Source organism: Orussus abietinus, unplaced genomic scaffold (genome assembly GCF_000612105.2).
Source record: "Orussus abietinus isolate OABI.00-Male unplaced genomic scaffold, Oabi_2.0 scaffold175, whole genome shotgun sequence".
NCBI classification, from domain to species: Eukaryota; Metazoa; Arthropoda; class Insecta; order Hymenoptera; family Orussidae; genus Orussus; species Orussus abietinus.
The window spans coordinates 81,488-106,967 of NW_019394327.1; the positions used below are offsets into that span (position 1 = coordinate 81,488).

Sequence of the window (25,480 nt, forward strand, 5' to 3'; positions counted from 1 at the left end):
TCCGCGCTCGCCGGTCGGCGGCCCCTGGTTACCGGTTGGCGGTTTACTAGCCGGTCCCGCAGTGGTGGCGCAGCGCCCTGACCTCAAAACTCGGGCTCGATCGATAGAAAAGTTTCCTACCCTCTGTTACGCGCGCGCCGCGCGTTACGCTCGCCTCGGACTTACGTGTAACCCCGACGTAACGCGAGGCCCGCGTAATCGGTGGAGGCGCCGAGGGGCACTGAGGGGGTCGGGGGGCGCGACGCCCCCGCCAGGCGCCGGTCCATCCTCGGTCGAAGACCCTGGAACCACCTGGAAACACCTGGAAAGACCTAGCAAAAACCTAGGAACACCTGGAAACACCTGGACCAGTTCCACGATTCGCGTTTCAAACTACCACTCGTTTTTCCAGTCGCTTTCTCGACCAAAAAGTCGACCCAGCTCGAATTTACGTCGGAGCGTCGCGACGCTCGTCCCACCGCGGACTCCGGTCGGGCAGCCTTTGACGTCCGACTCGGAGGTCTCGGAATTCCCACGCTCCTCTCCCGGGAACATCCAGGAGGCGCCATAACAGTATTTTTTTCCCCGCTTCGGTCCCGCTATGTAAACGTTTAATACCCCCAGGTGGACGTGTGCCCTCCTCCCGAGGAGCGTCGCGACGCGTGGCCGCGACGTCGGCGAGGTCGACGCCGCGGTGAACTCCGAGCGTCCCGAGAAATGGTTTTTGGCACGACGCTTTTAAGAGGATCACCGGGAGATTAATGGTCGCCGAGACCTCCTTTGCGGAACGCCTCTGGCACCCTCTGGATGGGCGCTCGCTTTTGGCACTTCCTTTTCCGCCGGAGTCCTTATTCCCACGAGTGAATCTTTATTCGGGCGCGTGTAACGCTTTTAGAGGGGCCCCCCTTGATTTTTGGAAAGCACCTTTCCACGACCTGGAAGGATTTAGCAAGGCTAGGTGAAAGGCGCGGACGAGCGAGGTCGAGAGGTGCGTGGACCCGGTCGCACGTGCTACGGTTATACGGAGACCTATTCGCCTCTCTTTCCTCCTCCCACCTGTCCTATCTCCCTCTCGCTCTCTATATATCGCACCTTCGCCTCCTCCGCTTTGCGGCGCGTCCCGTCCTCGCGATCGCCGCTTCTCGCGCTTGTCCACGGCCCACGCGTCGAACGTGCACGCGAGGATGCAGCTCGATGCCCTCGCTCGAGCCGATTCACGCTGGCTAAAATCACGATTCGCCGGGGTACTTAAGGCATGGCCTCTTGACGAACCTCGGAGAAGGGAAGGAACCATCGGGACGTGAAAAGGCCGGCCAGGCCGATCGGGTGTCGACTGCACGGGCTATGGGACAAGTAGCGCGGGACGTCAAACGGGTTCACCGGGTTTAATATTTCCGCGATATCGATTGCTTATCGGGCTAAACTAATAATCACGGAACCACTTCCACCGGCAACCTACTTTACAATTAATGGGCGTCTTTCTCTTTTGGAAGAGCCTGGCGAGCTGCTGCCACGCCCGGCGCTCTTCCATCAGAGAGGCTCCGAGGAGGGCGATAACAAATCCGGGGACACGCCTTGGCCTTTCCTCGTTACCTTTCCCCTCGAAATACCCCCCATGACCGGCTAAATCCCCCGGGTGGATCGTTGGCATTTAAATGACGAGCCAACCCCCTGTTGGAATAACAAGACGCCACTGAAACTACCCGCTCGCCATTTCCGCGATACGTACGACCACGTATAGTCCCCGGGTTTATTTAATTTCGGGGGGTATCCTTTTGAATTTTTTTCCCCGGATCGATGTCGCTGATTCGACTGCTTGGCTCTAGAGGGATCTTCGGAGAATCCGGGCAGACGCGAGTCAGTCATGACCCACTTGGCGCTACCGGTAATGGTAATCGTCCTTGTTCGGATAGTCGATGTCGATGTCGTCGGAGCGTTACCGGAGGAACGCCTTTTTCATCCGACGACGCGTTACGAGCCGACCTGTACGGGACAAGATGAGATGGTCGAGGAGAGGGCGAGAAGGAAAATAAGATAGTGGAACTCCAAGTGGAACTCGACCTGGCGAGCCCCTCGCGGTGGCCGCGCCTTGGCTGGCCTTCCTTCGGCAAAACTCGAGGAATCGTTTCCTCCTCGGTTAATCCGGCGACCGCGAAGTCGGTTTTTCTGCCGACCGAGGAACCGCCTCGAGTCGCCAATGCGAACCTGTGCCAGATCGAACCTCGAATCCACCGACCTTCGATGCAAATCGCCCTCTGACGAGCGACTCGCCGCCATCCGCTCCGTTCTGCTCGAAATCTCGCTTTTTGTCGAGCCGTCGATTTCACCGCAGGGATAGTCCGCGATAATCCGTCGCATCGATCACGTCGCGGATGCCGTGTACCATGGAATCCTCGTTAAGTCGAGCCGGAAATTATCGCCGATTTCCTGGGACGAGCTGACGGAAACGATTAATAATAACGCGGGGAGATCCTGCGAGGGACTTTTTATATCGGTATCCACGTGGGCCATTTTTATCGGGCGGAGTGTCCGCACTTTTGGCGAGAGTTCGTGATTTCATTACCTCGTTACTCTGGGTATCGGTTCTCAAGTTGCGGGGTGTACGTCTGGAATGAGTCGCGAGTTCTCGGGGAATCAAGGGTCTCCATTATCTTCCGGGAGGATAATAGAGCGCGGAAGAAGCGCTAATGATGATTTCGAGTGACAAGAACTCGCGACTCGTCGCACGCATGCGCGCGCGGTGAGAAAGTCTCGTCGGGTCACGTTTGAGCGCGACGCGACGACGCGACGCGACAACGCTCGGCGGCGAGATGCTCTTTGAAGATAGCGACTAGAGAATTGTCTCGTCTGGGCTTACCTGGCCATTAGAATCATTACCCTCATTATCTCCGTCATCGTTACTATTCCCGGGCGTAATCGTTATTGCCGCTTACTTCCAATTCCGCGTGGACGCGTCGTCGGTTGGACATTAGTGCCCGGGGCACTGGCAGCGGGGGTCCGGCATGTCATACGCAATGCGATCTCATTATGCACCTGCATGCAGGTTGCATCCTCGGCGCGAAAGAGAGATCTCTCCGCGCCCGGGATGCAGGAGCTTTGCCCTCGGCTCCATCCGTCTTCCCTTCCGTCGACTCGACGGAAGAAGACGGCGGGAAGACGGAGAACGGAGATCCGGAGATTTATCCGAAGATTTATCCGAGAAGGACCCGTCTGGGTTGCGATACCCAGCGCAGCCTTTCGGGCGACGGAGAATCCCTCTCGATTTTCTATCGACTTCCCGTCGCTCGGTTTCTTCGCGATTAATTATCGATCTATCGCAACCGAATTAAAGGAAACCACTCGATTGACCGACGATCGACTTAACGCACCGAGAATTTTACCTGGCAGGGCGATTATCGACTGTCCGGTGGAGCGACTCGCGAGTCGAGCAAATTCCCTTACCTTGGCGAGATCGGCTCTCCCGAAGCCGATCGGCGTTCAGAGCGAGCGATGATTCAACGGGGCAATTACCTTTTCCATTACCCGGTAACGAACATTCGGTGAAATCGACCACTTTTCCTTTCCCAGAGCGGGGAACGAGGAGCCGAGCTGCCCACAATCAGGGGCAATGTTTGGAACGACTCGTACCGACTGTGCACCGCTTGCGCACTCGACCATTGAGCTATCCTTCTATCCAGCAACGTCCATTCGGAGAAGAGCGGTTATCCCGTCGGAGGAGATCGCTCGGTGTGGTTCTTTTCCTCCCTCGGCGGCGCAACTTTCGATCTCGCGATTCGGTTCGCATCCCGCGATGTGGAACGGGAAATGGCAAATTGGACTTTCGACGAACTCGTAAGACCCGCGCAAAGAAAGGCCCACGGTTAACGTGTTTTCTCTCTTACGTTTTTAAACGTAACACCGGCAACTCTAGGCGCACTGCCCATCGGCTGAAATCGTTACCACCCCCCTCTGCCCTTGAAAAAAAAAAAATAAAATACATTCGAAGAGTTCAAAGACATTGAAGACGTCTTCGAGCGCGACGGGTTCAGCGAAAAGTGCTCCTTCGGTTCGGAGAAGTAGTTTCCTCTCTCTCTTCCCATCTCATTCCCGCTCAATTTTCGATCTTCGAATCCGGTCTTCGCAGCTTCCGGTGGTCCAGGATGGGGAGACGCGTAGAGTTGGCGGCCCCTCTGGTGGGCACTCCAACGATCCGTATCGCGATCCCGTTAGCGTTCGTTTCTTCGGTCGGTCGTGGCTCTGCAGACCCTGAAGAGCTCGCTTCCGCTCGCTCTCGAAGCCCTGGAGCGAAGAGAGGAACGACGCAGGGAAAGGAAGCCTCTGGCGCATTGTAAAAATCCACCGGAAGGGTACCTCAAATGGTCCACCGGGGTCATATCTGAAATTTTCACCTCTTCGGGTAGAGAGGTTTACGAGCGAGTTCCACATCTCGCCCAGATCGCGGCAGCGCAACGAGGATGAAACCGGAGAAAGAACCGGTTAGAAAATTTTCGCTAATGTTGCGAGGCTAAGAACAATTCCGATTCGCTTTTTAACCTTGACGCGTCGACGCGTCGCAGTCTGTGCGACACTCGGCAGGTTTAAGCGGGACCTTGTGCGGAGGTCCCAGCTGTGGGAATTTTCTGTAGATCCGTGGGCGAGTCTCCGATCTGCCTATGCCAGTGATAGGGATCCTGGCGGGTGATAAGGTAACGCTAACGGTAACGAGGTTACCGTAACGGCACGACCGTGGCGGTTCTTCCAGGTTGGTGGTGCCGGTTAGACCTCCTGGTGGTCTCGTGTAGTTGTGCCGTTAAGCGAGGTGCGAGGTGAAAATCATCAGCCTTCGGTTGCGTCCCATCGAGACTCGCGTTTCGAGGGGTCCGGTTAATTGGATGATATCATAAGGCGCGTAGATGCGATATCGGGGATCCGCTCGCCGTAAACGGCCGCGCGGCCATTTAGACCCATCACGGAAGAAAGTGCGCCGTGGGCGAGTCGCGGAACGCATCGTTATGCCACGGGCTCGGAAGTTCGGAAAGTTCATTGCGCGATTTCCTTTACGGGCTTCCTTCTTTAGAAATGCCTTTAACGATCTCTTCGCCACGAGGCTCCTGGCAGGATTTCTATTTGGCCAGAGCTTCTCCGCACTCTCGAGATGCGCGACCCTCCACGCCGAAGAGACGGTCGCGGCATCCCGCGATAAATCATCCTTCGACGGAGAGTAAATAAATCCTAGAAAGTCCGAGAGATCTAGATATCTCCGCTCCACTCTACAAAAGACCCCAATCGCGGTGGAAATTCGAAAGTGGAACTTTCTTGATTTTCTATAACGACCGGTAATAGGTTGCACTTCGCCCTTGGACGCGCCGCGCCGGAGCGTTCACTTTCTACCAGTGGGTGCCCCATTTAATGAGTTTTCCCGGGTTTTCTCGAGTTCTCCCGCGATACATCTTGAATTCGACAAAGGTCTCTCGTCTCTTTTTCCTTTTATCGCAATAAAGCAAGACCTTCGTCGCGGGCCAACCTCGTGCTGGTTGCATGGCGCGATTTCTCGACGCAATTCCCCGTTTCGACGGCGTAGTGCTGGCCGGGTGTCGAGCAATTAACGATAAATAATTAGCCAGTAATTTCTCTCTCGGCGGTAACGGTATAAACTCGGTACCAGTCCGGCTACGCACCGAGGTTATGCACATGCACCGCATTGTTGTTGGCGAGTCACGTGGTCGGCGGTGCAACCTAACCTCTCTACGCCTCGGAGGGGCGGCGGGGCCGGGGATCGATCTCCGCTCCCGCCGGTGGAGGCCACGGGGTCCGTTGACACGAGGTGCTTGGCTGCACCTGCAACGTGCCCCGTCATCCTGCTCACGCTTTACGCACGACTACAACGCTCTCGCTTGTTGCAGATTTCTGGAAGATGGGCCTCGTAGAGAGGGGTGCCGAGATGCAGAAGCTGGACGCGCCCAGGCCAGGACGGTCCAGGGACCTCTTTGGGGTGCAACTCGAGGTGAGTGCAACCCCTAAAAAAATCATGGATCACATCACTGGAATTCCCTTGTAAATTATTCGGAAATCGCAGGCAGAAATCACGATTCTAAGGTTGTACGTCCCTCGTTACCGAATCGCGATGTCGTTCGTCGCGCGTTATCAAAGACAATCGATTTTGAAAAAAGAAATCATGGAAAATGATTGATTGAGAAGATTGAGTCGTGAAGAAGAGAAGCTTTTTCGAAAAAAGGACTCTTTTCACGGCTCAGCTTCGAGTCCTTGGCGGTACCTGTAGGCCGCGAGCCGAAGAATGCCAGGTGCGAAAATAGTGCACCATGGACTGTGATAAATATAGACGTCCGTTCACCGGTCGAGTTTCACGGCGGTGGCGGACTTGGACCGATGGTCACCACTCGGTGAGAGGTCCGACCCAGAAAAGCCGTACTCGCCGGTGCTCGGCGAGAGCCCCCTCGTCCTCGGACGTGCCGACTGAAATCGAAAGAGACTCGAGGAAAGTCGACTCGCCCCGTCTCTCTCAGTCGTCCTTTTGCCGGCGTCCAATTCCTTCCGCTCCCGGTCCTTTCTCTCCGACCCCGGTTTTTCGCGGTTGCGGCCAGACGGCCATCGATCGATCGATCGATCGATGCGATCCTTGCCCCGATCGTGACCGATCGGGCGGATCGAGACTTGCCAGTCCTCGGAGATTTCGCGAATCCTCGGACTCTGGAAATTATGGGAGACGCGCAAGAGCTCGTCGCTGAATTTCCTAAAAGCTGCGACACGGAGTCGAGATCCCCGGCGAGGATAGGGTTTCATAAATGGACGTCGTCGCCAAGAGGAAGAGGGGACGCTGTAAAGGGACGGGAAGGGCCGTCGTAAAAGGAGAGGAGGGCGGAAAAGACGAGCCGGCGCTTTGAAGCAATTTGATCCTCCGAAGATACGACTCGTGTTAACCTCTCTTGTGGGTCCTAACGCGGTCGCTTAACGAACTCCTTATTAATTGCCGATTGATACGAGGTCCGATCGATCGGCGCGATGCCGCCAGGGCGCCCTCGATGACGGATCGACGCTTGCACCGTAAACACCCCGAAGATGCGAAAATCGGTTGGTAGAATCAATTTGTTGAGCATTTCGCTCTCGATCACCTAATGGCGGCGTTTAGTCATCGCTCGGATTTATGATTAGACCAGTCGTTTATTTTCCCCACGACGACATATTTCATACGCGGTATCCGCGTACGTGGACGGGGCGATTTATATTCGGACGACATGGAACTCCAACGATCCGTTTGTATGGATCGAGGAAAGCTTGCCAAGCTTGATTTTTTACTCGCTAACCGGTCGGTTAATCGATCGGGCAATCGTGGCTCCTGCAACGAGTGCGTCATGTTTTTATTACACTTTGTTACGTCGTAACGCGAGCAGGAGTACCTCGTAAGCTCGGATTTTAGTCTTTCCATGTCCGGATTTTTAATAGCTCGGATAGAAGTACCCGATAACGTTCTTGCTCTTAAGTAAGAGTTAACGGTAGTCCTGTTTTCAGAAGGGAGGGGAGGGAAAAAATAATTTCGTAACTTCTCACGGGTCGGTCAACGTCGAGTCTAGTTACGGGCTCGTGCGCACTTACTTTTCATTTTCGTGGCTTTAACGATGAATTATTGTAATCGCCGCTAAACCTAGCGGATTTTCAGAGCCCGACTTCCGGCGTGCGTGACGCGTTGCGAATCTTTATCGATAAAGGATGTTATATGATTTCCGCAACTTCCGGCGAGCCCAAGACGTGCCCGTGGACGGAAACCATCGACCGAGCTTTTGGCGTCCAACCACGGTATCCATGGAAACGTTTAATTCGACGCCGCCATAAAAATCGGGACGCACAAAATTCCTATTCTTTATTTTTTCGCTGCAGTATCTTTGTTTCCATTTTCGAAGTGGGTGTAGGAGCGTCGGGTCTAATGGGAAGCAATTTCTACGTCGATTCGCCCGACACGTTTTTCATCGTCCGAGGCGATCGATGCGATATTCCCAGTAACATCCGGTAACTCGATGTTCGCGTGCGGCCTTTAGGCGCGGTTCTATGTAAAGATGGTAGATTGCATATTAGATTAAAATCTGGGCAGCCAGAATACGGCAGGAATTGGAAGCGTTCCGTAATAGGGTTCCTCCAGGCATTATCCTTAGCGAGGATGGCACGTTTCAATTCGGTCAATTATTTATTCCATGGACGTTCGGAATTTTTTGCCCGGGGGTTCTGCATTTATCGCGGCGCTTTTCCCAGGTCGGTCGTAAAATTCCGCTTGTCGGGCAAATTATGGGGCCGCTTTTTATGCTAACTTTCCGCGGAAACGCTTTAAATCGGCACCATCGGGCCCGGCTTTCCCTGGAGGCCGGCAGGGCTTATCGCGATCGCGGCCCTGTTTCCTTGAATCTTTATGGCGACTTCTCGTTACCAAGTCCGCAGGATATTAGCGTGCGAAATTGTCGGCCGAATGGCGAGGGAACCAATCGCGCCGGGACCGGGGAAAGAGAGAGGCACGCGACAACCAGGGATCGATATCCCGGCTCGGTTCGTTAAGGACCGCGGTCTCGTCGAAAGGAGTTCGACTAGCAGTCACGAAGTTAGAAAGTCCTGTTTCCTCGGTCCTTTTCTTCCTCTTCTTCTTCTTCCCCGAGTCCGACACGCGAGCGCGCGCTTATTTCCCCAGAATTTACGGCGGAAGTAGAAATCCCGGCGGAGGGGTCGCTCGTCGCGCGACGTATCGATAGACGGCGAACAATGAGTATCGATGAGGCGCCTCCTCGAGGAAAGTTGACGTTGACAACGACAATGTCCAGCTCGTCGCGCCACTTTCCAAGTCCGGCTCCAATGAACTACCCACGATACATGAGGCAAGGGAACATCATTCCCTTGAGAAATGGACAAGGCTTATTTCCAGAGAAATGTCTAAAACTAAACGTATATCGACCGAGCAAAAAGACTCATGATTTATACAGGCCACCTTCATTGGAAAAGGAGTCGAAAAGTGTAACACAACTTTTCTCTAAAGTGCATTCTTTGCCAGCAATAATTTATTGAAAAATAATAAAGAGCCTCCCGTTGGTCCACTAATCGAACCTGGTTGATCGCTCTTGGATTAATTATCACAGGCAAGGTGGAGGAATATGGTACAGGACCACTGAATTTAATAGCCAAAACTCCAATAAAAACGTTGCAAAATAGAAAATGTATGTATGTTGTGTCGGTTCTTCACAAATGCCATTTTTCGTTACGTTTTGCACGAGGCCATTTGTAGCGACCCTCGCGATGACGCGACGAGGGTTCGGCATCCCCGGGGAAAGGCGATGCACCGTGTCGGTGGATAATCGAGCTTTCGCTACTTTCCACGTCGCGCGTCCACTTCCTTTCGTTCGTCGCCGGCCGTGACCGAGATGCACTTCGTCGTCCGCGCATCCTCGTGATCGTCCGCTGGAAATCGGCGGAACGGAATCCCGTTTCCGGCCCCGGGTCTGCGGAGAAAGGCGTCGCCGTTTGCGCTCGACATTCGGCGCCCGACGTCGCGCTCGATCGGCGTCAGAGGCGCGTCCACTCGGGGACGTCGCGAGTCGTCGCGGCGCCGCGCCTGGAGCGTCGCGACGTGGGAATGGCGAGCCGACGCCGAGGAGGAGTCGCGGCTCGAGCACGCCCGGGACGGGATGCGCCGATTAAAGGGGTAATAGTCGGCAGACCGCAACGGCGCCGTGTAATGGGTCCGCCGAGCTCGACGGGATTCGCCACGGATGTCCCTCCGTTGTGCGGCTCCTCCGAGGAGTGTCCTGCCGATCGCCGCTCGTTTCCCACAGGCGCCGCTCCCACCGGTCGCCGGACAAAGACTTGGCTTCCGAGAGGAATCGGTTCGCTCTTCTGGATGATGATACAGGGCAGAAAATGGGAGCACTTAGATTGAGCCGGGTCTCTGAACATTTACAGGATTCCTAGGATTTTTCACGGATTTTCATGGATTTCAATTGAACCTTCAGGGATTTCCTGGGATTTTTGCGAAATTTCAGGCATTTCTAAGGGACACGTGAAATTATTTTCATTACGTGTCATTGATACGGAAGTTAAAAAGAGAGGAAATTCCGCGACTTCGCGGTGAACAACCCGATGGTACATACTTAAGGGGCATAATAAGGCCCTTTGCAGTCACCATTTCCGCGCAAAGGGTTAAAGGCATTCGCTTCCGATCGCGTTATTACATCGCCTGGAGTACCACTTACGGTGTAGGAAAAAAGTTTGAATGAAAATCTCCCAGCGTTTCACTTCTGTAGCCGCTCTCGTAATAGGCAGTTAACTCCGAATGTACGAGTCGGCGGCTCCTCTCTCGAAAAGCGACGTTCACTCGCCGATTTAATGGTCGAATCGCTGAAAGCAATTGAAGCCGCGATTGTTGCCCGCTCGTGCAAAGTGCAAATCGCACATACCGCGGGAATAATTTAATTGCCGGCGCACCGACAAATGCCCGCGTGGGTAATCCACGACAAATGGGAGGCCTTCCCATCGCGGCGAGTCCGAAGCCGTCCGTATCTATCCGCGTCCCCATCACCGTACCCTCAACACTCTAAGTCTTGACTTTCCTCCCGGGATCACGGCGTAATTATCGGGGGTCGGGGCTCACCCCTTTCATCCCTCGCCGATCAGCTGATCGCGGGTCTCTTCAAGGTCCGTCCCGGATAGTCCGCGCTGGCGCGAGGATGCGCCGCAGAATCCGCGGGCAGATCCTGCACGAACCAGGAGCGAAGATCGATTTCCACTCCGTGGAAGAGGTCGGGGAAGAGGCTGGGAGGTAAAAAAGTCGAAGACATAAGGGGGCCAGATCTCGCGGGGGCGGTGGGCGCGACTCGCTCGAGGATGGGTTTCTCGCTCGCCTCTGCCCTCTCCTCTTCATCGCGAGTTGCGTAAGCGAGTGCGACGACTCCTCTTCTGTCTCCTCCGCGGCAGAGGTGAGCGTCTTAATTGCGCGTTTACGATGCAACATGCGGTTTTCTTGCGGAGGCCACGCGGCCGATCCTGGCGACGAGATTAGGTGAGACCGTCGCAGGACCGGCCGGCCCGCCTCGCCGTAATTGGCCGAGCGATGTCGTAACTTCGAGGCCACGAGTTCGATGGAAATCCGGGAGGTGCTGGATGTGGACAAATTAAATGACCAAACGCAGCAGGACCTTCAGGGTCCTTATCCGCGACCGGCGCAGCGCGCGGAGGGTCAGCGCGCTGCCACGTGGTGGAGGCCCTCGATAAAGACCGAAATTTCTCGATCGAGCTCTCCTATCGGAAAATCCCCATCGATGTTAAGCGTTAAACCTCTTACACGCACCGACTACCTCGAAAGGCGACGCGGGGTCGTTGACTCGTGGCAACCCGTTTTGCATACAAAGTGGGATAACGCGGTCCAAAGTACCCGCGATAGGATTTTTCGCTTTTCCTGGGTCGGGAAAGGAGTCTCTCCAATTTCAATCCGAAGGTCCCGGGGGACCGTCCAGGGGCTCTAGGGTGATGAAAACTTGTAAATCGGGGTGCTTGCGTGGAGTTAATTATTCGGCTCTGTGTAAGGACTGGTAGGACAAGTAGAGGTGCGCGCAACCCTAGGGAGGTTTCTATGTACGAATCCTTGGCTCTTGGCGGATCGATGAAGGATTGATCCTTATCAGGACACGAAACTCCCGGCTCGTGGTTGGTCGATCCTTTCGGGGCCCGCTGAGAACCGCTGCTCCGCTCTCGCGGGCATTACCGCTCGTATACGCGGGTTAAAGAGGTACACGGTGCGATCCTACGCGATGCAACGGATTTGCATAATCTTGCAATAATAAGTCATATAATCGTAGGAAGTTCAGTATGCTTTCAGCCAATTATGGAAGGCATTCGCATGCACGATATCCCGCCAGCTAGGCGAGCGGAGGTTACATCCAGCCGAGAGCGAAGAGCGATAAGCTCGCTTAGGAGAGAGATCGGTATCCCCAAGGGTACCTCGCCAAGAAAGTGAATTTTCCGGCCGATTTAGATTTTTGCGACATTATCGAGTTCCCTTATGCATGGGACAAATTGATAAACGCCCCGGCTATCGATGATCGCCGATCGCGCGATGCGGCGAGACCGGGCTCGATCAATGTCCATGTCCTTCGCGCACCGTGTCCTTTCCGATCCTGACCACCGCAATCCTTGGTTAATTTCAAAGAATCCCAAAATCCCCGGACGCTAAATCGTGGGAATCCTCGAATAATTAATTTCTTCGTACCCTGCGGAGGGAAAAGTCCATCGGTAAAGTCTAGGAAAGGATACTTACCTCCGTCGATATTTCAGGGGACGCGAAGTCCGGTTCGTTTCTTAGGTAGGTTAGCTGACGTCGGTAAGTCGGCGCTCTCGCTTTCCCGTTGGTGTAGGGTATGACCGTAACTCGGTTTCGAGCTAACCTGGTGGATACTTACGTACAGAAAAATTGATCCCGGGGAGGCGTTAGAATACTTCCCTCCTGATTTAGCAGGACGGGTTATCCTGGGTTATCCTGGGTTATCTTAACCGGACTCACTCTACCGTCGGTGTTGCAGGTTACCTCTTTGCTCCTCGAGGCCGAGAGACGTAAATTGGCAGTCTTGCAGAGGGAGCTACAGGTCGCTCTTGCCGAGGGTGGGAGTGTCAAAGTGAAGGAGAAGCAGAGGCAGGAACTTCTGCACGCTATATCGTAAGTACACCCATAAAAATTAAATTTTCAACCTAACAATATTATATAATTACCACGGAAAGTAGCACGTGTACGAACTCCTTTAACGCGACGGATGAGAAAACCAAGAGGAAATCAAGGATCAAGGATCGTTCGATCGAAGGGGGTCGATTCTCCGGTTCCTCGGGGGGAAACTCCTCGGATAGGTAAATCGATTCAATCAATCGAGCCGTGTAATCGTACGGGAAGTGACGAATGGTCGCAGCGAGGTATTAGAAGCGAGCTCCGGCACCTGGAAATTGAGGCAGGGCGCAGGGTGATTCGGAATTGATCGCATCGCGGAAAACGCTTCCGGGGTTCGGCCCGGAGTTTGCGGAACTCGGCTCGTCCTTCGCCAGATGGCAGCATAGCGGCGCACGACACGGGCTCTGCGATGTAATAATAATTCATAGGCTCCGCATCGGGGGAGGAGAAAGAGGGGAGAGGGTGGGAAGGAGACAGGCGACACGAGGAGCGCATGGAAGGCACACCTGGAAGAGGAGCCGGAGGCCCTAAGGGCGGTCAAAGTTTTCCGGGCAGGCCGCGTCGTGGGAACGCGTGGACGTGGCTCCGGAAATGGGAATGCGGAACGAGTCCGGGGACTGATAATTTATCAGCCCACTCCGTGCACATCCTTCGCATCCTTTGCAGGGGGTCGGAGGCTGCGCCACCCGATTGTGGACCCCGAATGGCCGAGTTAGCCCGATGGCCGATTATCCGAGCGGTTTCAATCTCTCGTAATCGATCTGCCAGGCCCTCCACTGTGCGACGCTAACTTTGGCCAGGTCGGAATGGCGCGTACACGCCGACCGGTTTAATGCTCGAACGGCTGAATCGGAAATGGTCGCAGGGATGGCCGAGAAATGGTCCGATTGACCGGGTGCGGTCCATTCCCTCGTGCTCGCCGATAAGTGGCCGGTGAACTTTTTTCCCTCCTCTGATATGGTATCGGGAACGACTCTTAACGACTGCCCATGGTCGCCGTCCCGAGTACCTCCCGTAATCGGAGGCGACACTCCCGGCATACGCATCCGCGGTTAAGGGACGCCGTAAATTATTCTCTCGTTCTCTGGATTTTCCTCCGGTGCTCCCTTTCGATGGCTCCCCAAGTTACGGCCGAGAAATGATATTTCGAGGGACGTGAACGATCCTTGCGCCTCGTACCGGGAATTTATAACGTTGTTTGCTCGCTCATAATTGCCGAAGTTTCGCGTCAGGCGACAACCCCCTCCGAAACGTGCCTCTCTCCCTCTCGCTCGTTCCTCCCATCTCTTCCGCCGTCTCGCTCGCCCAGCTCGCGGGGGAACTTTTTCAATTCCTAAATCACCGAGTGTAAACTGCGCGGAAAATATGCCACGGGATCGCGAATCCACCCTCCGCTTTCGACACGTTCCTCCTCCCTTTTTGTCCCTTTCTCGACGCTCGTTGTCTCGCGTTTCGCGATGGGGCAGGCGGAATAAAGTGTTCTTCGGTAGGTACTCTTTCCTCCGTGGGGGACGAAAGGAGAGAAGAACACCGGGGAAGAGATCCCAGGATTCCGACGGTCGGCAATATTTAGCCCTCCCCTTTTCTTTGTTATAGGGATATTTTAATATAGGGAATATTTAATAAAGGGTCGTCGCGTCTCCCCAAGTTGGACGCGTCTTCGACCCGTGGAAATGAGCCGACAGTTTTGACCAGGAGAAAATGAGTTCCATCTCGTTTCCAGGAAGATCCAGGGCCAGCACGAGCAGCTCGACAAGGAGTATCGCATCCACGCTGCGGGGGTGCTGCTCTGCAATTCTCGCGGCTCCGGAAAGGTGAGCGTTTTTATTCATTTTTATTAAGGGCCGGCATGCGAGTGCAGACCGTAAAACGTGCACTTAGGATGAATGCCAGCATAACTGAGGCAGTTTCAAAGTTACAAACCCGTGGAAAAGAACCGACCAGGCTTTTTTCCCTTTTTTCCCTCTATTTTGTATTTACGCCAACTTGGGTTCGAGTTATAGTTTACGAGGGCTTAGAGTTTTCTAATTTGCGCTGAAAAGAAGAGCGTTTCGGCGATGCTCGACTCGTTTGCTGTACCTTAGCGCGGATTTGTCATCAGTAATCTAGAGAATCGGCCGAAATTCGACTCGTTGGTTAAAATGCAAAAATTTGAAAAATCCGAAAAATGCCCAAATGTTGCTTAAAAACGCGACGAGGGCTACTCGGCAGAATTCGATCGCGAGTAACGAGGGACAATTCGCTCGCGCAAAATGGATACAAGCTTAATCGGATGAAAGTGCGCCTGCGAAATTCGGGGGGAAATTGTATTCGATTAAAAAGCTCAAACGAGCGATTGCCATTCGTTTCCCGAAAGCGAGGTGCCGGGTTCGATTGACTAGTCGTAATAAGAGGGCGCAAATGGATTATCGCGAAATTATGACACCCCGTTCTCTCCACCTTTTTTTTTCTCTCCCAGCACCCAGGGTGTAATCCCCGCACCCTTTCATCGCCAGCGCCTCGGTCAGCGTTTTGTCGACGGGTTTAATCGCTCCTTCGATAATTGATTCCCCCGAGAAATATACCCACGGCTTAGCCTTCCAGAGCCGAGGTAAAACCGCCGGTTTCTGGGACATTTGTCCTCTCTAAGTATCTGGTTACCCTGGGATTACGTCCTTTGGGGATTACGGGTCGCGTGCCCGAGGAGGAATCGAATCCGCCGTGGAAATGGCGAACCAATCGAGTCTTGGCGAGTCCCTATCGAGTCCCAGCATCTGCGGAGACGTTATAAGGCTCTCGCGACCGGATGGCCCTGGCTGGTCCTGGCTGGTCCTGGGAAGACAGCAGGACGGGAATCCTCCTCCCCCACGCCCGGCACGGAGGCCTAGGACGTGGGCAATCCAATGATAAGGTAGTCGATGCTCTCCTCGAACGGCCACGCAGACGCCGGGGGTGAAAATAGATCGGGCGACCGATGAAACTAAATAACGACGCCTTCCTTATCGACCTCTACCGCCCTCTTCCGCCGCGGCGGTCCCGTCGTCTCTTATTCCCTCCACGTCCCACGGTCGGGGCCAGGATGCATTAGTGGTGTCCAATTACCGGCGACGACGCCGGCAACTGCGCGACGAGTCGACGACTTCGTCGCCTCGGCCGTGTCGAGGGATTTCCAAAGAGAAGAATCTTCCCGGGAGCGGATGAAGACGCACTTCTGATCCTTGACCCGGTTACTCCTATACTTCGACGAGAAGGCCAATAAAAAAATCATTTTTTAATCGGAAATTTATTATTTTTTCAAATGAACAACGGTAGAAATTAATTAATTAAGACGCTGAGTCCATGTCCTTTACACCTTTGATCGTGCGATACCGAAGTCGGAGGCTGCTGGCCCCGGATGCAACAGAAACGCCCTGCATTTCACGACTATCACCTTCTCCGTTATTTGCGGAGGTAAGATGCACTCGGAAATATCCTGAATATTCATGATTTAATGCAAGTGCGATAAATCCCGGCGTACGATTCCATATCCGGGGGTTGGAACAAACGTTTGAGGGGGATTTTCCTCCCGCGGGGAGGCGTCCCCGCAATTTTGGGCAACTCCTCGTCGAAGGACCTCGGGCATCCTCCTGGCTGGTGCATTTAATTCCCCCGCAGCTGCTTCGCGCATTTATTTCATGCTCGTTAACCCCCGCGAGATGACTGGCCATAAACGAAATAACGTTACGCTTTTAATTAAAAATTCTCCGCGACCGGATGGTAATTTGAATTCATAGGGGGTGCCGCGCCTCGGTCCGTTCCACTGTCTGAGTAAACGGGTAAGTTACTACTACTCGACGTCGTCATCGCCGGTAATGACGGACCTAACCTCCGCAAAACACTCTTTACCGTCCCCCTGCCGAGTGGCTTATTTCTCAGCTGCGCATTTCTTACGCGTCCGGTCGAATTCCCTTATACGGCCCAATACGTGCACGGAATATGGCGTCTCTGGCGTCCATTCTGAAAAGCGACCCACGAGCCGACGAAGTCACTTCCCGTAGTTCGGCTAGTCTTTCCCGAATACTCGGACGTGATTTATTCGGTTGAATTCTGCCGAGGAATGTTTATTCTCCCCCGAAAAAATGGCTTTTGCAAAATCGGTGAAACCCCTTGCCTCGGCTGAACCTGTCGGGCCTGTTACGTGGCTCTATCGCGTTTCAGCGAGTCCGTTGCGGTGCCATCCGAACTCCCGATACCTATCGATTTCAAAGTTATAACGCCACACCGCTCGCCGAATTTCTGCGAATTGTTTCTCTTGGCACGCGTCGTTTGCAGGGAGATTGTTGCGAAACAGAGCCCGACTCGTTCTGAGCGAGGCCGTTTCGCGGCCGCGGAAATGGAGCGCACTTTTTCGGGCCTCGCTGCACCGCGAAGGGGTGAACAATGTCGAAATAAATGAAGTTCATCCGAATCCCCGGCGACTTTAACGTTAACGCGGTTTATCTGTTCTAAAGGTACGGAATAACATTCGGAACGTTACACGTCTCGCGCCTCGGCAGGCGGAAAAAAAGTTATTCACGCTGGCCGCTTTTTTCGATTTTCAAGCCGGCGCTCCAGTTGCAGGGTCTCGGTGCATTCTACTGCATACGTGTTCCTAGTACTTCCATCCAGTGTCAGGGCACACGTCGATCTCGAAATCACGGTGGCAGTCCACTCCCCGTATTTTTACCGATGGTTTCGCTACTGGCGTCGGTGTCGTTTGACCCGAAATTCCATCAAATTCCGTGAAACCGGGTCTTCCGCGATACCCCGAAAAAGAGATATATAAATCGACGATAAATATTGACTTTTTTTTTTTTCAGCGATCCATTCCCCCGGCTCGAAATTTTTACAGGCATATCAACGCCATTTTGCCGGCATTCGATTTAATCATGATCGGGTTATGCGTCGCGCCCCGTTTTCCCTGTTTGCCCCTCGGTGATAAAGCCGATACCGCTGAAAGTTTATCCCGTAATTCTCGAGTCTATTTCGTCCCCTCGGCTTCGATCCATCGAAGAGCTCGAAATCGTCCTCGCGACGTCGGCGACCTCGTATCTGCGGATTCGCGGATTCGATTTAAGCGGCTGGAACACGCTAATAGTAACAATTTAGTCGCGTTCTCACACCTCGAGGAGACCTCCACCTCTCGATTTATTGAGTTTATCGTGGGCTCGGAATTTCCCGCCGACCTCCTCGCTTCCGGTCCCCCTCTCGCCCCCCAATTACCGAAGCCTCGCAGCTTCGATTTATTGCGCGGAAAATAATTACATCACCGGATACGCCGATCGGTGACAAGCGAGTACGACGTCTAATTTGATTTGCCTCGGATCTCCCGGCAGCTCGCGGGATATTAATTATTCCACCGCGATGGATTTATTTGCGATAACTCCGATCCCGACTTCGGCGAGAAAATGGCGTCTCTCGAGTGCGGAGGGTCGCGCGGTTGGAGAGCTGACGCGGAAAACTCGTTGGACGCCGAGACGTCGGTAAACTTACACGGCATAGCTTCACTTGCGGATCCCCTAAGACTGGCATAATGGGTTTGAATTTCCATTGTAAGCCCGTGGGACGACGTTGACGCGGTCGGCAAGACGACAAGATCGCGAGAGCTTGCGTTAATTACCTCGTCAAAATGGCCGCCGGCTCGGCTCGCGCGGAGTTTACGAGCAAGGCCAACCCGGGGAGTCCCGGGGTGTGCCGGGTCTCGAGGATGGCGACATTCCGCCCTCCTTTCATCCGGATGCTCCTCGAGGATATTCCGAGACGCGGATCCGCCGGAAGCTGCGAAGCACCGCGGAACGGACGTCACCTCGTACGTCGACGGCGACGTCCGAGGGCCCCGACGAATTTCACGCACCTCGACGTTTCCCGTGTCACGCCGAGGGTCCTACGATTAATAGCGCCGGATCCTGGATCGTAGGTGCGAAGTTCCAGGTGGCAGGTCCTAGGACTCAGGTCGCATCGTCCTCGATGTTCGAGGCAGACGCGCCCCCTGAAGTGCCACCCCTCGTTTCGCCCCAGGCACCCGAGATCACCCAGGACCGAAATCTGCGACGTCGGTTCCTCGACTCGACGTTTCCGACGTTCCGCCGCGACCCGTCAGCTCGACGATAATCATTCCGGGAGGGTTTTCGAGATCCCTCGGGACCCAGCTCCGTTTTCGAGGGTCCGGTTCGCACGTAAGCGTCCTCCTCGTTGCGCGCCATTCATTTCGCCCGCGAGCACGGAAACTTTCCTAAAAGGGGTCTCGCGTCCAAGCCATTCGCTCGGGAGATCAGGAAGATACCGCGAAAGGGAAGATCCGAACTGTAGCTTCCGATCGGTCGAAGGATAAACTTCTCGAGGAAGCTTCATCGACCCTGACGAGCCGGCCCGACGATCGGGGACCAAAGGGGTGAAGTTTCACCCTCGCTCGAAGAGTTCTCCCCTTTTGGCTCTCGCGGGGACGAATGAAAAGCCTCTCCTCGTCCTTATCGCCCCGTTCGCCGTCCTCCTCGTTTTTACAACTTCTACGAGCTGCGAACGACTTCTCGGGGAAAAAAAAAGTCCACGGAGAGCGATACAAAATAAACCATCCCGCCGGTTTCATTAGGTCGAAGGCGAGCCCTCGTCGGCTTCGACGATTCTCAAAGTCGAAGTACGCGATAACAGAATTTTCGGTATTTCCCGATGCTCTATTTCCCATTTCGTGTCGGATCGAAAGAGCTCCCTTATGGAACGTTTAAGGAGACCATACGATCTCTGAAGAGTTTCCCCCTTCCTCGAAAAGCTACTTCGATGATCGGGGAGCTAAGGGGTCGAACGTTCACCCTCGATGGGCACTTTCCCTTCCTCCGGTCTTTCCTCTTCGTGGCGGCATTGTGCCACGCACCCCATCCCCGTTTCTCTTCTCTTTTTCTCGACTCCTTGGAACAGCGACCGACTGCGTCCCGAAAGGAGTCCAACGTGGTAAATAATAAAAAATGAACCACTTCCGAAAATGAGTCGTGCCACGCACCCTCGTCCCTCTGGCAGCCTCCCCTCCCGAACCCTCTTCCCTCTGCGACCTGCGTTCCACCCTTTCAGCTTTGTAACGGCAGCACTTGTCTCGCTGTTTGAGTCCTTCAACCCTTTCCTTCGTGTCCGCCCTTTCTCCTCCATCCTCCACCCTGCCGCTACCTACGACAACCCTTTTCCACTTTACATGGCCCCCTTGTCGTCCTTCGCGCCGTTGACAGCGCGCACCAGGGATTTGCTCGGTGTAATGGTATCGCTTACTTCGCTCCCTGCGAACGTGGTCCAGGAATTAATATCGCTTATTATTGCTTCCCTCACTTTCGGATTAACCTCTTATCGGCCGATTTAAAGGGGTGGATGCGAAAGGTGTAACAAACGTATCGATTCGCGGCGCGACCTGGATGGAAAAACAAGTGTTTACTTTTTCATCCCCCACCCTCGAGTGCTGTGGCATTCCTAGAATCCTCGATATTTTCATGACTCGATTCGCCCCGGAAAAAACTGGCCGGGGAAAAATGGTTAATTCCGCGGTTTACGGATTCCGTAGGAAGTGGCCGGCTAAACAGATCGCGCCGTTAAGTTTCCACTTTCTGCGGCGGTTCGCGGCCGGGAATTTAGTAAACCAGCTGCGGACCCTGACCACTTGACCATTTGTTCCGAGTGGTGTCGGCGATATGGTAATCCCGTGTCGACGTTGTCCCCGGCGCAGTAAAACCCCCGCTACGATGTCTAGGTAACGCCCTCTAAACGGCCACAATGCATTCTGGGTGACGGCTCTATTTAAAATTAGAAGATGGAAATTTATCCTAATTACCGCTTTCGGTTCGTTTCCGAAAGTTGCGGTGAAAATGGCGGAGGCGTGCGTTTGGCCGGCACGCAAGATGGCGGGGCCGCCCTCGAGGGCAAACAACGAATCCAATTTCCCGAACAAAGTAAATTTTACTCCCTGCTCTGATGGCGGAAACATTACACGCGCATGTGTAATTACGTATGCGAAAACCCGCGGACCAGGCGTGGATGACAATGGTACCGTGAAACGCACGCGAGAGTCGGCTGTCGGCGTTCATCCCTGCTCAATCGTCACGTCATTTTTCGGCTCGTTCGCGTTTCCCTTTGTTCTTTATCTCTCGAACGTCTTCACCGGTGCGTCGCCTTCTTGTGGGAAAAATCGCGAGGGAAATTTCGCGAATGAGTCGCGGCCGCTTTCCCGCCTACCCCTCTTGCCCTCGCGGGGAAAGTGCATCGAATATCGAGGACACTTTTCCGCGAGTGCGACGCGCCTCGAACGAGGCGTATCTCGCTTTTCCTATCGGGAGAAATCCTCCGGCGTGCAATTTCCGCGATGGATCTTGTCGAGTCGGTGGGCAAAGTAGATATATACGTGATTACGTATTACCGGCCGATCCATTTCGAAAAACCGAGAGAGGTTGGGGAATATACCGACGGCCTGCATCGCGACGCGGCACCCCCTCTCCGCAGTCTCCGTCTCCTCTTCCTCCCTTCTCTAAAATCCGCATTTTTTAGAAATAGACTCTAAACGTACGTATGCAATTTTAAAGAACAAAGTGGGGTTTAAATTAATTTTTTTTCTCTCGCCAATTTCGAGGGGGGTGACGGGCTCTACATGCAGATGGACTTCTGGAGGGAGGGGTGCGTGGACGCCGAAGTTCAGGGGGAAAAGAGGACCACCGCGATGCCGAGGACAGAGGGATCCCGCTCTTCATTGCAATATGCAGGAGAAACACGCCATTTCGTCCCTCCGGCCGGCTCATTTCGAGAAGTGCCCGGTCGGCGAAAACGCCGAGGGAGGAGGGGACGCATCGGAACTTGAAACTTCCCTTTGGAGCGATCGCGCTCCCTCTGTTATTTCCGAGCGGCTGCAGCTCCTTACGTCCGCCGTCAAGAAAATCTGGGGTGGATCCAGAAATTCCGGACATGGAGTGACCGGTTCCAGGAGTAGCCTTTGAAACTCCTGAAATTTCTAGGGGTTGCTAAATCTCGAGTCTCTTCAGTTGGTCCCGGGGAAGACGGAACGTCGCGTCATAGTGCCACCCCTAGTTCCGAGGTCGGGCGACCGGCGGTGATTTGTGCGTCGAAAGGGCTGGCGGACAGGGGTGGAAAAGTTTACGAGGGAGGAAGACGGCTGCATATTTAGAACGATGTTGCCCCTGGCTAGCTACAGGGCCTGCAAGAGCGAGGGAGGTGGCGAAAGGAGAGCGACGTCGCCGTTCGACCGAGCGAGAGGGCGTCCCGCACCCTGTAACGAGGGCGAGAGAAACGGACAGAGCGCGCCTAGGGCGAGAGCGAGCGAGACGGCCCGATGCGCGGAGTGGAGAGGCCGCGGGCCAGAGGGTGGCGAGCCCCGTTTTGCATGGTTCGTTTTGCCCCCGAAGTTTATTAGAAGATGGGCTCCCTTGTAACGCCGTGCCTCGGTCTCCGCCCTGCGGTTTCGGGTCGTCCGTCGCGGATTTCGCGGGCGTTTTTACCGAGGCCACGAGCCACCCCTCGGCTTTAGTCCCTGGAGGCCGTCCCGACGCCCTTCGGCCATGCCTACCCTTAACGACCCCGAACTCCCGATCGTGCAGGTTCTGCGGGAAATTCTGCAGGTAACTACCGCACCCTCGGGGGAGAGGCCCAGGAGAAGGGCGGTTCCGATAGCCCGACCGGTCGCTAAAGTTTAATGGCTACTCGTGAGGCCCTTCGCGCCCGGAAGGGGTTGCTTGAAAAGTTTAACCCTCGTTTCCTTTTTTTTTTGTTTTCTTTCGGAAACTGATCCCGTCGATAACTCGTCCGCTTTGGAGCGTCCATTGGTCCGAGGACGATTTTTCGCGTCAGCTCGGAAAATTATCCTGGGGTAGAGTAAATCGCGCGAACGCTTTAAAGCGGGGCTGAGGTAATCGTCGCGTGCCAGTGCCCTCATGGAAAAGAAACCCGGGTCGAAGGTTGCGACTCGAGAGGAGGTACGAAGGGTGCGGAATCGCGAAGGTTGGGAGGGCTGGAGGGTGCCAACACCCACCCTCGGCCGAGAACCTCGTAACCGGGGGCGGAAGTGCAGGCTGACTTAGTAATGCGCCGAGCAGTACACAGTACCCAGTTTCTGTCGCGGTGCTCTATATACACCTGTTCGATATCGACGATGTATTCTTATCACGCCGAGTTTGCGTTGGGGAGAAGAAGAAGCCCGTTTGAGGCGAATTAATTTGTACTCGGTATTATCTCCGTGAAATGGGCGGGACGAATTTCATCGCGATGCCTCTCTATATCTCGCCGATATTCCGGGCACACCGCCTCGCTTTGTTGCGGATAATTTCCCCAGCGACTGAGCGTACCTCTCTAATCGACGAGAACGATGGTCGAATCGATTTCGAGGCCTCGAATCGCGGACAAAAGGGAAAGGAAGGATCGGGCCTCGAAGCCTCGGAAAGAAACGTTAACGTAATCTCCCCACCTCGAGGGGCTTAACCTTCGTAACGAAGGGTGGACGCGCAAGTCGATTAAGTAACGCGGAGGAAATGAAGGTCGAGGGCGAATCGATACTTCCTCGGGCGAGGTTTATGACCTTTTTAAGGCCGACTCGAGGTGGAGCGGGTTTCTTAAGGGCGCTCCGGGGCGGCTCCTTTGAGCCCCGACGATTCGCTGGTTCGCTGCGAGAAGAGAATTAAGAGCGCATTCTATAATTCCTCCTCAGTTTAGGTAGTTCCAAGAATTTCTACCCAGCCAGTGGACAACCCTTATAATCCCTTGAAATTCCCCGGAGCCTGGGGATGAAAAAGGTCGCTGCTGGAAAACTCTCGAGGAAATTCGCGAGATCATTAAATTTCCCTCGCGGCGAGATTACTCGAGCTGCTCGAAGCCCGTCTTGAGTCGACCGAGAGGGAATTACGAAGATGACAGGGATTCCTGTGGGTTCGTTCCCCCGTCTCCTGGCAATCGATAATGAAATGTGCATGCGTTGTTTGCCTCCCTCTAAAAGCATCTTCTAGCCCCTGGATCGCCAGGATCAAGGAGGAAGTAATGGCCGGCAGGATCAAAGCCTGGCGATCGCCGTGATCGATCCGCCTCGAGGCTTTTCTTTCCAGCCTTAAAGGGGTTCGAAGATAACCTTATCGAAGGATTTTACAGGTATCAGATTTCCCCCCGACTTTCGGAGCCGTGCCAGGAGCCGTCCCAATCTCGACGCGTATCACGACCGAATCAACCTTATCACCCATATCGCGGCCATATTTCTCGACGCGTCCAGTGCAACTGCAAATGTCGGATCGCAAACACGTATCGGGCATGGCCTCGTTTCCGCCTCGGTTTCCTTACGATATATTTCACCTTAGGTGTGTAAAATAGTTCCCGGTATAGCAGGAGAATTTGAATATGCATTGCGGCTCGACGAGCTATCTCTCTGGACACAGTCGTATACGTCTCCTTGTTCTTTTTCCCATGGGCGGTCCGTCGGCCTCCGGGCGTACAATTTAAGGGGGTTTCTTCTTGTTCCCCTCTTTTTGACCCAGGGAGCACATTGTTTTTTAGTTGCCATAATTACAAACGGCGATTGTCGAGAAATTCTCGTCAGAAAGTGGCGTAAACGCGCCGATTACTCGAATTTCGGTAGCTCGACCGTCGTCGGATTTAATTGGCTATTTACCCTCGTGCATTACTAGCCGAGTATGGAGATCATTTATGACAACGAGTGCACCGAAGTGGCCGCTTCATCAGGTGTCCGGTCGGTGGAAGTGTCAAGGGTCCGGTGACAATTTATACGTCATACATACCGGACACGACCCGGTGCACTCGTGCAGGGGTTTTGACACAGTGATACGGTTTAGACCCGAGGTAATACGCGATAGCTTGACAATACGAGGGAGTATAAATACTCGCGTTTGTTAGCCATATTTGACATCGGACCTCCTAATGGAATCTAGATTGAATTTTACTCCAAGCGCGGATTAGCGGTGCGCCATGTCGGAGTAATTGTCCGGCCATGTCTCCGTCTCGTGTACTGCAAGTGCCAAGTGGCACATCGGGTGCTATGTGCGAGTACATTGACCCCGTTTCTGCCTAATTTCTGTTACATCGCGCCCGGGGACCGCGCACAGTCGGAGGAGGGTTAATGGGCGACGAATTCCGAGGATTAAGGGTTGAATCCTGGGCGACGAGTTGCCTCGACCTTACAACCTCCCATTCCTTCTTGAAAAAAATTTAAACCCGATTAAATGGCAAATCTACCGTCCATTTCTCTCCCCGGCTCAAGGAGACCCTTATTTCCAGCCTTATTTCCATTTCCAGCCCCTCCACTTTGCTAAAAAAAATACCAGACCGCGAAATAACGGGGGCACCTCCCCTCCGTGGTAGGAGACCCCAAGAAACGCTAAGAAAAAAAAATCCGGAACAGTGGCTCGGTGTTCGAAAAAAATAGTTGAAGGAGGTCTCTTTTTTCGAAATGCCATCGAAGGCCTTGGATCGGCGAAACGGTTCCAGATGCCGGCGAGGGGTGGCGGCGCCGCGTCGCCCCCTCCCGGGGTCGCGTTCTCGCCGGCTCCCCACCCAATCGGGGATTCGATCGGGCGGCGTGGTTCACCCCGGCGCCGCGCGTCCCGCGGCGGCGCCAACGTCGGCCTTCATCCCCTCCGCGCCGCGAGGGGTAGGAATCCCGCCCGGCCGTGGCCGCCACCCCCGCAGGCCGCGGGACACACAGGCGTGCGCGAACTCCGCCAGAGAACCGCTGGACTCGCGCGCTGGTCTCCGCAGGTCCCGATCCGCGCCGACGTCGCCGTCGCCGTGGTCGCCCAGGTCGCCGTCGCCGTCGTGGTGTGGTCGCGCTCGTCGCAGGGTCGCGTCGCC

General features: G+C 54.4%; 1 protein-coding gene across 1 annotated transcript in view; it reads left to right on the plus strand.

The window, feature by feature from the left end:
• The first annotated feature begins 5,872 nt into the window (after positions 1-5,872).
• The window catches only part of LOC105703015, a 64,126-nt gene continuing 44,518 nt past the window's right edge, over positions 5,873-25,480 (plus strand). The window contains exons 1-3 of the mRNA XM_012431059.1: positions 5,873-5,962; positions 12,522-12,655; positions 14,382-14,472. Of these exons, the coding sequence (XP_012286482.1) occupies positions 5,873-5,962; positions 12,522-12,655; positions 14,382-14,472 (315 nt within the window). The remainder of the gene's footprint in view (positions 5,963-12,521; positions 12,656-14,381; positions 14,473-25,480) is intronic.